The sequence below is a fragment of the Martes martes genome (genome assembly GCF_963455335.1).
Source record: "Martes martes genome assembly, chromosome: 1".
Taxonomy (NCBI): domain Eukaryota; kingdom Metazoa; phylum Chordata; class Mammalia; order Carnivora; family Mustelidae; genus Martes; species Martes martes.
Genome location: NC_137888.1, coordinates 154,880,479 through 154,892,539, shown reverse-complemented (window position 1 = coordinate 154,892,539; position 12,061 = coordinate 154,880,479). Strand labels below are relative to the sequence as shown.

Sequence of the window (12,061 nt, the reverse complement as noted above, 5' to 3'; positions counted from 1 at the left end):
GTACACGGGAGGAAAATTGGAAATAATGGGTGATTAATGAAAGTACAGTTATCTCCATTTTATGATTATATGAAAACTTCAGAAGGAGTAATTACTCCTACAGTTACCTAGTTGGATTATTGACCATGCCATGCTTTTTACAGATAAAGATTTAAGAGTGTTCTGATTCTAAATCTAGTTTTCTTAACTACCCAAGTAATTATTGGAATAGTTACTAGAAAAGTTCCAGTGTTTTCTAAGTTTTTAGTTAATTGTCACCATTTAAAATTTAACAAGTTTTTTTGTTTTTTAAGATTTTATTGACAGCAGGAGAACACAGGCAGGGTTGAGGGGCAGAGGGAGAAGCAGGACCCCCTGGTGGGCAGGGAGCCCAATGGGGCTCGATCCCAGGACCCCTGGGATCATGACCTGAACCGAAGGCAGTCACTTAACTGTCTGAGCTACCCAGGCGCCCCAGAATTTAATGGTTTAAATAGATGATTTATATACATGGTTCAAAATTCTGAAGGTATGAAAGGGTATACAATAAAAAGTCTTCTTTCCCTATTTCCCATTTACTGAGTTCTGCTTGCCTCAGGCAGCCACTGAATTAGAACCATTTAAAAATACCTAAGAGGATTCTAATCATGTTTTATGACAATCTTTATATAACAAAAATTTATATAGTTAATATTTTATTGAATTTATTCCAGTAAACTTAACTTGTTCATGTGATGGGTGAATTGTGTGCTTAAGCGGGATTATGGTTAATGTGATGGTCTTGTCACTAAAGGATGAAATGTAAAAAAGAACTTAACCCTAGCATCTCTGTAGTAAGGCATGGTAGTTGCTGTCATATGTGGCTGCCGATGAAACTCCACTGCCTGGGATATAAACACCCCTGTTGCCTGTTAGATGTCCTTAAGCACATTCTTCACATACCTTTTGGTTTCTTTTAAATGTTTCTTTCACCTAGTTACAGTGAGCAGTGATTTAAATGTCTCTTGTGTCTTTTCTGCATGTGGTGGGGTGGGAGGTAGAGAGGGCCCTGGTGAGTAGGGACTGTCTGCAATCTCTGGAACAAGGTTGCCTGTGTGTGGATTCCATGCCCTCATTTGCTAGCCTAGGCAAGTTCCTTAATTTAATTCTCTCCACATAAGGTAGTTGAGAATTAAATTGTATTAATGTGTATAATGCACTTATAAGCGAGGCAGCATACAGGAAGCACATGAACTTTGCTGCTGTTACTGTCGTTTATAGCTAAATAGCTTTTTGGTTTCTGACTGTACTGGAAAACCCAACTATTTAGACCTTGGTTGCTGTGTTAGTTTCCTGTTGCTGTTGGATGAGCAGTTCTTATAAATGGTTAGGACCCAACCTGGGACTCCATACCTGTGTAATGACTCAGGAGATTTGTCACGTATGTTGGAAACTGTGTTACAATCTTTTATTTTTTATATTATATTTTTAAAATATTTTATTTCTTTTAAGATTTTATTTATTTATTAGAGAGTACAAGCCGGGGGGAGGGACTGAGGGAGAGGGAGAAGCAGACTCCTCGCTGAGCAGGGAATCTGATGTGGGGCTTGATCCCAGGACCCTGAGATCACGACCTAAGCTGAAGTCAGATGCTTAGCCAGCTGAGCCACCCAGGTGCCCCTGTAGATTTTATTTTTAAGTAATCTCTATACCCAACATGGGGCTTGAACTCAAAACCCCAAGATCAGGAGTTGCACGGTCCATTGATTGAGCCAGCCAGGTGCCCCTAGAGAAACCATTTGAAGAATAAGTGTATGAGGACTTTTTTTTTTTTTTAATTACTTTTGATTTTAGAAGAATAAAAGTCTGTGGTAGTTTAATGCAGGAACAACAAATCCTGAGCTATGTTTGTAGAAACAGATTAAACTTTATATTGAGCATAGAAGTGTCCTTGTTAGATTGATTGGAAAAAATGATACAAAGACAGGAACATTGAGGTTTGTCCTTGATTTGATTTTTTTTCAGTCATGAAAATTTGAGATTTTGAGGATCATAAGATAATCCTGGTGGGACAAGTTATCCTGGGCAGGTTGCTCGGCACCTCTCCCACCTCCCATCTCACTGGCTGCTTTTCTTACTGTCTATCCTAGAGAAGTATCTTGACCCTCTTCTCTTCACTCCTCAGATGATCATGTCTTTAAGTAGCTTTACCTAACAGCTGTACCCTGAAAAGTCCTCTGATAATATCTCCAATTGGAATTTCTTCCTCTTAGCTCCAGATTTGTAAATCAACCTGATTATCAATTTGGATGGCCAGTAGGTATCTCAGACTTAATGTAGTCAATTGCACTTATGATTTTCTCCCCTAGATCTACTCCTGGTGGTTTTCCTCATGTTGAGGACCTTCTGTGACCAGAAGTTTGGAATAATCCTCAACTCTTTTTTTTTTTTTTTTCTTCCCTCTCACACTGTATATCTAATACACCAGAAAATGCTTAGGCTCTCCCTTCAGAATAATCTCCAGAGTGACAGTTTCTTTCCATCCCCACTCCTGCTATCCATAGAGTGACTGTTTCAGACTGAGGGATTTATGCTAACCTGCTATGCGAAAATTGATTTCAGTGTGATTTTAATTTGTATTTCTCTGATGAAGATTGGGTGTCTTTTAATATGTTTAAGGACCGTTGGCATTTCCTTCTTTTGTGAACGTGTTTATGTCATTTGCTCATTTTTTTTCTTGTAGGGATGTTGGACATTTGTGATTTTGTAGAAGTTCTTTATGTATTAGTGAAATTAGCCCTGTGTGTCTAATGTGAGTTGCAGATATTCCCCCTCTTGCATTTTTCCTGTTTGTATTGACGAGTCAGAATCCCCTAGTCAGAGAATACAGTATTTAACTTAACAGGGGTAGCCAGGTTGCTTTTCAGAAGGACTTTCATCAGTTCATATTCCTCCCACATTTTATGTGTGTATTTCTCACCCACTTGCTTTTTAATTAAACATTTTTTGCTGATCTGATAGCACAAACATTTTTTTTAAGATTTTATTTATTTATTTGACAGACAGAGATCACAAGTAGGCAGAGAGGCAGGCAGAGAGAGAAAGAGAGAGAGAGAGGAGGAAGCAGGCTCCCTGCTGAGCAGAGAGCCCGATGCGGGGCTTGATCCCAGGGCCCTGAGATCATGACCTGAGCTGAAGGCAGAGGCTTAACCCACTGAGCCACCCAGGCGCCCCTAGCACAAACATTTTAATTTTTAAAATTTTAAAATTTTTGTGAGGTTGAGTAATTTTAAGTGTATGATGGTATAGTTTTCAAAAATGTCTATTCATATGCTTTATTTTAAATTTTATTATTTTCTGAGTTTAGATCCTTTGTTAAGTATGCTGCAAATTTAACTCTTTAAAAATGTCTCTTGCCATAATATTAATTAGTGGTGATCTCTCTGTTGAATGACTTAAGGACTCTTCTTTAGTAACTTACTCTATATAATGGTTTTCTTTCACCAGCTTTGAAGTGATCTGCTTGTATTTTGTGACCAAATAAATGACCTAGTATCCTTTGTATATTTTTATATACGGGTAAGCCCCATTGGAGTGTGGACTAGATCATAAAGATCCCCAACTTCATATGGCACTAGAAACATTCCTTAATTACTACTGATTTTCTTCATGTCAAATGGAGCCCCCGCCCCAACATTTTTAATTAAAAAATTCTTTATTGCTCAGGCGCCTGGGTGGCTTAGTTGTTAAGCATCTGCCTTTGGCTCAGGTCATGATCCCGGGATCCTGGGATCGAGCCCTGCATCAGGCTCCCTGCCCAGTGGGAAGCCTGCTTCTCCCTCTCTCACTCCCCCTGTTTGGGTTCCTCTTTCACTGTGTCTTTCTGTCAAATAAATAAAAATTAAATTTAAAAATATTTTTTAAAAAATTCTTTATTGCTAAAAAGTGAGCTATAAGGACTGATCACAGTTCACCATAACAACTATAATAATGATGAGAAAGTTCAAAATATCGTGAGAATTACTAAATGTGACACAGCGACACAAAGTGAGCAGATGCTGTTGGAAGAAAGGGCGCCCCGGTAGACTTGTTTGATGCAGGGTTGTCACAAACCTTCAGTTATAAAAAAAACTGTAATTTCTGCAAAGTGCGATATTTTAGTATATGTGCTGCCGAAGCAAGCACTGCAAAGTGCGATAAAGCAGGGCGCAACAAAAGGGAGATCTGCGTATCCTAGTACCTGCTATAACATACGAAAACCTTGGAAACATGCTTCATAGAAGTCAGTTAATCACATAGGGTGTGATTCCATTTGTATCAAGCGTGTGAAGTGGGCAAATCCCTAGAGACGGAAAGTAGATTGATTAGGGGTTTCCAGGCGCTGGGGTAGGTGAGGATGGGAAGTGACTGCTGAGGGGTAGGATTTTCTTTTGGGGATGATGAAAATGCTCTAAAATTGGCTTTGGTGATGGTTACACAATTCTGAATATACTAAAAACCAGTTAATTGTACACTTTCTTAAAATGGTGAATTTTATGGTATGTAAGTTATATCTCAGTAAAACTGATAAAAATTTGGTCTTGGATTATGCATGTATGCGTAATAAAAATTTAATGTGGAAGTATAACGTGAAAATCAATTGTGAAACTCTTCAGTCTTCTCTAATTAGGCAAGGAGGAGAGGATGGTGTTTGCAGGAAAGAGTAAGATCAATATGAATTTGCTTCTCCAGTTAAGAGTTGAATTTTTTTTTTTAAAGATTTTATTTACTTTTTAGAGTGAGAGTGAACGCGTATGTGCACGCGCGCGCACACACACACACGTGTGGGGTCGGGGAGGAGCAGAGAGGGAGGAGAGAGAATACTGCAGGTCCTGCTCTGGGCACAGAGCCCCATGCAGGGCTCCATCCCACGACCCCAAGATCATGACCAGCTGAAATCAAGAGTCCATAGCTCAACCTACCAGGCCACCCAGTCACCCTGAGAGACCACTGAATTTTTATGTTAAACTGCGTGATATTCTTTATATGGCTTGTTGGTGATACATGATTTCTTTACATTCAGTAATTTCTTTAAAATAGGTCAGTCTTACGAAATTCGGATGCTGGATAACCGGAAAATGGGAGATATGCCTGAGATCACTGGAAAATTGGTAAAGGTAAGGATGATCCATCTTAATTCCTAACAGATACTACAATGATTGAAAAAAGTAGCAGTTTTGCTGTTAAAGTTTTGGGGTTTTGTTTGCACAAGAGTTACTTAAAAATAATTTCACTCTAAGAAGTAATGGCTGTATTGAAACTCCTAACTTTTTGAGCTGTATTTTGTTTACTTATCTATAAAACAAATGATAGCAGTTATTGGGTAAAGTAAATGTGAAAACCCTTTGGAAACTAAGGTACCATAGTTGGGGCTATAGGAAAAAGCCTACCACCACATAAAGACTTCTTCTTTTCTTTTTTTTAATTAACATGTAATATATTATTTGTTTTAGGGGTACAGGTCTGTGGATCATCAGTCTTACACAATTCACAGCTCTCACCATAGCACATACCCTCCCCAATGTCCATCACCCAGCCACCCCATCTCTCCCACCCCCTTCCACTCCAGCAACCCTCAGTTTGTTTCCTGAGATTGAATCTCTTATGGTCTGTCTCCCCCCCGGTTTTGTCTTGTTCCATTTTTCCCTCCCGTCCCCTATGGTCTTCTGTCATGTTTTTCATACTCCTCATATCAGTGAGATCATATGATAAGTGTCTTTCTCTGATTGACTTATTTCACTTTGCATAATACCCTCTAATTACATCCACATCATGGTAAATGGCAAGGTTTTTTGATGGCTGCATTATATTCCTGTGTGTGTGTGTGTGTGTGTGTGTGTGTGTGTGTGTGTGTGTGTACACATCACATCTTCTTTACCGTTCATCTGTTGACAGACGTCTAGGCTCGTTCCATAGTTTGGCTGTTGTGGACATTGCTGCTATAAACATTGGGGCACACGTGCCTCTTCTGATCACTGCATTTGTATCTTTAGGGTAAATACACAGTAGTGCGACTGCTGGGTTGTAGGGTGACGTCAAAGACTTTTCTTTAAAATAAGTTTTTCTTTAAAAGTTTTTCTTTAAAAATAAAAGATAGTATGGGGGTAAATGGAAGTGTTATATGAAACTTTTAAAAACCCTTTTATTTCATCTCTTAAATTTCTCTAAGTAAAATTTGAACTCTTGAGAGTTTACTCTTATTAATGTATCTGAATGAAGGCAGTCATTCCAAATACAGGAGGCATAGCTCATCCTTTTTAGGATGTATCTTCAGAACCATCTCTGCCCCCTCCAGTGTCATGCAGGGTGGGTCCTCTGGCAGTCACTCACCACGGTGTATTATAGATTCTGTAGTATTACAGGGCAAGACTTTTGGAAGAAGCTTAATTGGAAGAAGGCAGAACTTCAGTATATCTAAGTGTTAGCAAGAGAGAAGCAGGCATGAGTTCCCTTGATATTTCCACCTTCCCACAGAGAGGCATATAGAGGCCTGGGCACTGCTGGGCCCTCACTGTAGAGAGGCATTCCACTGGGAAGACTGCCCTCTGTGGATCTGCCTTTTTAGAGGGTGAGTGTAGGAAAGGCAGCCTTCACAGGGGGAATGGATACTAACATAAAGGTGAACAAATTTGGCGTGTCTGGGAAGCCAGTTGCCCAGCACCCAGAGGTCTTCGGGATGTTTTAGCGTTCCTCTGACTCCTGGAGGCAGGAAGCCCCCAATCCTATGAGCAGTTGAGGGAAAGATGGGGGGTTCGTGCCCCACCAAGTCAGTGTCTTGCCAACTTGGACTGAGCTCCCAGATGTCTTCTGACTCCCGGGGCTCCCATCTTACCTGAAACAGAGGAAGAGAGGTTATTTGCCATTTGTACTCTGAGTCTATCGTATCTATGCTCAATTAGTGGATTTGGTCCTTTCTCTGGAGGGTAAATCAGATGGTCTTATTTTTTTTGTTCCTTCCTGTGGGCATTCTGGCCATAGTGCATGCTGACTGGGCTCACCATTTAAAAACCCATCATGGTTCAGAGTGAGCAAGCCCTACTTGGATTGGCTGTTCTCTTCTGGGCTTTCACGACAAATAGCGATGGTCTGGTGCAGGAGCCAGACTTAACAGCTCTCATTTTCCAGTGTGCAGGAAGCTTCGGAATGTCCGAGATTGTCTCAGGATGCCTTGGTCCCAAGCTGGTTTATTTTCAGGCCATTGGGTGCCCTGGCTCACCTTCAGCAGATCTGCCAATTGTCTCACACCCAGTTAAAATCCAACCAGTAATAACATATTTTAAGGGAAGATGTGGGTAAACTCTTCTCTCCCAGTGAAAGTTAAATTTGGCGACTGTGAGATGCTGGCTTTTTTTTTTTTTTAATCAGTATAGAAGTGTAGAAAAACTGTTTAAATTATAGATTTGTCTGTAAAATTGAGTAAGGCATTATCATGTGCCCTGTATTGAGAGCCTTAAAACTGGATCCAAAAATGTTAGAACACTACTAAAAAACTACTTATATGATAAAATTGAAACATACCCAGAAGTAGGATGGTATGGTTTATCCACATGTGTTTATCATGCGGTGGTTTCTGATAAACTTTACATGTGTATCATGGGTGCTAGGGATAAGTTCTCCCATCAGCTGCCACAACTGTCAGCAGTTTGCTAGTGTTGTTTTATCTGTTCCGCCTTGTGCTTGCTTTTTTCTTTTTTCTTTTTCTTATTCTTTTTTTTTTGGCTGGACTATAGAATTTACTGAATTTTAATTCCTCTTCTAAACTAATTTTTTTTTAAAGATTTTAGTTATTTATTTGACAGAGACACAGCGAGAGAGGAAACACAAGCAGGGAGAGTAGGAGAGGGAGAAGCAAGCTTCCCGCTGAGCAGGGAGCCTGATGAGGGGCTCGATCCCAGCTGAGCCAAAGGCAGATGCTTGATGACTAAGCCACCCAGGCACCCTTGTAACAGTAATTTTAACTAAGTTCATTGTTCATAGCTATTCAGCATTCTGAGGAAAATAAAACATACTTTGTCATGTGGATCCAATGCCAAAATTTAAGTTTCCCTCGAAGCACTGGGGAAAGTCACTTTTGAAGCAGGTTGTCATTTATCAGTGAGGATAAGCTGGCTTTCTAGGGTGGTTCCCTGTGAATAGGTGGTAAGATTTTGAAAGAACCAGTCTGATAGGGGAGACTTAATGTTTTAAAATACTTTTGGTAAACTAGTTAAAAATACCGGTCAGGTTAGCTTGGAATGGCGGGGTTAATTAAGTTGTATGACTGCTTTAAGTTCCCCTTCCTGGGATTTAGTTCCAAATTAAAATACGTAAAAACATTTAATATACGCGATTAAAGCAAGTCAAGAAATGAAGGCAAAAACGACTTCATCATGACATCATGAACTGTTGACAGTAAAGAAACCATCCCCTTATAAGTGCAAAGAAGAGGTTTTGTTGGCATTAAACCAGCATACTCTGTCTAGACAAGGGTACTTATTTTGAAAGCATCGGTTTCCCTAAACAGTTAACTTCCAGATTGGAAAGGTTAATTTTTAAAAGGCCTTAAATCTGTTTCATCTTCACCTGATAAACCACTTATCTGATATTTGGTGGCTATGCCAGAAAATGTCCAGTTAGATCCTGAGAGCCTGCCTGGGATGCAGAGCGACAGTCGGCCACCACCACAGGTTGCAGGGTGAATTTCCTCAAAATCACATCATTTTTTGCCTAGGAGCTCCCTAAGTCTAATTCCTGGCCCCATGATCCTTGACTCTGCTAGTCTGGGGGAGTCTTGCTGAACAAAGGCTGAGGTGTCAGGGATGCTTTGGAGCTTGTTGACTGTGCTTCTGTACTCAGGTGCTCTAGTTCTATTTATCGTATTGTTAGGGCCCCTTTATCTGTTGCTGGGTGTCTGAATTAATGACTTTTTCCCTTCCAGTTTCATTTCAGAAGTTTTCTATATTGCTGCTTCTTAACTGTGGTTCTCCTTTCATATTCCTTACTGAGCTGTCTTAGTCTGACCTTCTAGAACGGGGTTTAGTAAAGCTTTTTTTTTTTTTTTTTTTGCATTTGTAATGCCAAAGTGTGTTTATTATTCTGATACCTGGAACTCTCAAAATATCTTTTTTTTTATTAATTTTTTTATTTTAATAAACATATAATGTATTTTTATCCCCAGGGGTACAGGTCTGTGAATCGCCAGGTTTACGCATTTCACAGCACTCATCATAGCACATACCCTCCCCAATGTCCATATCCCCACCACCTTCTCCCGTCCCCCCTCCCCCCAGCAACCCTCAGTCTGTTTCTTGAGATTGAGTCTTGAGATTGAGATTGAGTCTTTTATGGTTTGTCTCCCTCCCAATCCCATCTTTTCATTTTTTCTTTTCCTACCTCCCTCTAACCACCCCCCCCGCCTTGCATCTCCACTTCCTCATATCAAAGAGATCATATGATGTTGTCTTTCTCCGATTGACTTATTTCGCTAAGCATGATACCCTCTAGTTCAATCCACGTCGTCACAAATGGCAAGATTTCATGTCTTTTGATGGCTGCATAGTATTCCATTGTGTATATATACCACATCTTCTTTATCCATTCATCTGTTGATGGACATCTAGGCTCTTTCCACAGTTTGGCTATCGTGGACATTGCTGCTATAAACATTCGGGTGCACGTGCCCCTTCGGAGTACCACGTTTGTATCTTTAGGATATATACCCAGTAGTGCAATTGCTGGGTCGTAGGGTAGCTCTATTTTCAGTTTTTTGAGGAACCTCCACACTGTTTTCCAGAGTGGTTGCACCAGCTTTCATTCCCACCAGCAGTGTAGGAGGGTTCCCCTCTCTCCGCATCCTCGCCAGCATCTGTCATTTCTTGACTTGTTAATTTTAGCCATTCTGACTGGTGTGAGGTGGTATCTCATTGTGGTCTTGATTTGTATTTCCCTGATGCCGAGTGATGTGGAGCATTTTTTCATGTGTCTGTTGGCCATCTGGATGTCTTCTTTGCAGAAATGTCTGTTCATGTCCTCTGCCCATTTCTTGACTGGATTATTTGTTCTTTGGGTATTGAGTTTGATAAGCTCTTTATAGATTTTGGATACTAGCCCTTTATCTGATATGTCATTTGCAAATATCTTCTCCCATTCTGTCAGTTGTCTTTTGGTTTTGTTAACTGTTTCCTTTGCTGTGCAAAAGCTTTTGATCTTGATGAAATCCCAATAGTTCATTTTTGCCCTTGCTTCTGTTGCCTTTGGTGATGTTCCTAGGAAGAAGTTGCTGCGGTTGAGGTCAAAGAGGTTGCTGCCTGCATTCTCCTCAAGGATTTTGATAGATTCCTTTCTCACATTGAGGTCCTTCATCCATTTTGAGCCTATTTTCGTGTGTGGTGTAAGGAAATAGTCCAATTTCATTTTTCTGCATGTGGCTGTCCAATTTTCCCAGCACCATTTGTTGAAGAGGCTGTCTTTTTTCCATTGGATATTCTTTCCTGCTTTGTCGAAGATTAGTTGACCATAGAGTTGAGGGTCTATTTCTGGGCTCTCTATTCTGTTCCATTGGTCTATATGTCTGTTTTTGTGCCAGTACCATACTGTCTTGATGATGACAGAGTAAAGCTCAAATCTAATACCTACATTCTCATACTGTTTTCTTCTGAATTTGTGGATTCAGTTAAATACGGAAGAATCAAAATCATGTCATTTCTCTGCTGCACTTTATCCTGAGTTCAGTGTATTGGTGAGTGTGACCCAGCGGCCACCACCAGCCTGTGCACCTTCTCTGTGAGGTCTGCAGCCAGCAGGTGGTGGCGTGAAGTGGGTGTGGTGGACCACCTGGGCAGGCCCTGTAGACGTGGGTGCAGGTGGGGAATGGCAGTGGGCATGAATCAGAGCACCGACGGCCTTTGTAGATTTCCACTTTGGTACTACAGCTGACTCGGCCTCTTTTTAAACAACAGTTGACCCTTGAACAACACAGCTTTGAATGGTGTGAGTCCATTTACAGGCAGATTTTTTTCAATAAATACAGTACAGTACTGTACATGTATTTTATGATTTTCATAGTAACTGATTCCTGTAGATTGCTTTATTGTAAGAATACAGTATATAATATATATATATTATATATAATATAATATATAACATAAAATATATGTTTTTCGGCCTTTGATGTTATCAGTAAAGTATCTAGACAGTAGTAGACTGTTAAGTACTTAAGTTCTCAGTGCCTCTAACCCCATGTTGTCAAGGGTCAACTGTATTTCAAATTAAAATATGGCTACTTTGGGGCTCCTGGGTGACTTAGTCGGTTGGGTGTCTGCTTTCAGCTCAGGTCATGATCTCAGGGTCCAGGGATTGAGCCCTACCGTGGGCTCCCTGCTCATAGAGAACTTGCTTCTCCCTCTCCTCCCTGCTCTGCTCCCTTTTGCTCTCAAATAAAATCTTTAAAAAGATATATGGCTCCTTTTAAATAGTTTGCTTCAAAATATTTATCTGCTATGGGCAGTACCTGGTGGGTAGGGAATACAGGGGCACTAAAGTAATATTTATATGTATTGCTAACAAGTTATTTCCTATTTATACCAGAGTGTCTACTGGAAATGTGACTATCTTATTGCATCATGAGAAAGTTATCTGTGAATGTGTCACAAACACAAATTAGTGCAAATGTGGTATCTGAAGGCATTTGAATGACTTGTTTTCCTGTTCCTGGAATGAAACAATAGTTGGCACTCCAAACCTGTGGGAGGCAAAGGAGGGATGGGCGGAGAGCAGAGAACTGGCCAGATTGTGGAGTGAAGTCTTCCCTAGGAACCGTAGTATTTGGGTAAAGCTTACCTGTGGGTTGTTTTGGTTTTGTTTTGTTTTGTTTTTTCTCTCCCTTGCTTACCTCAGATAACCTCTTGCAAATGAAATAGTAGAGAATGACTTTTGCATATATGTTCTTTTTTTGCTGGGTCTTATTTTGCAGATTCCCCCACCTATTCCTTTACTATCTCTTTATTTTTTATTTCATTGAAGTATATATTGACATGCAGTGTTATATTAGTTTCAGGTGTACAATGTAATGATTCAGCATTTCTGT

At 40.2% G+C, this 12,061-nt stretch overlaps 1 protein-coding gene across 2 annotated transcripts in view; it reads left to right on the top strand.

Moving 5' to 3' along the window:
* UBP1 (upstream binding protein 1) overlaps positions 1 to 12,061 on the top strand; it is a 57,450-nt gene that overhangs the window by 20,998 nt on the left and 24,391 nt on the right. For both annotated transcript variants that reach the window (XM_080812012.1, XM_080812013.1), the window contains exon 3: positions 5,038 to 5,114. In XM_080812012.1, coding sequence (XP_080668138.1) covers positions 5,038 to 5,114 — 77 coding nt within the window. The remainder of the gene's footprint in view (positions 1 to 5,037; positions 5,115 to 12,061) is intronic.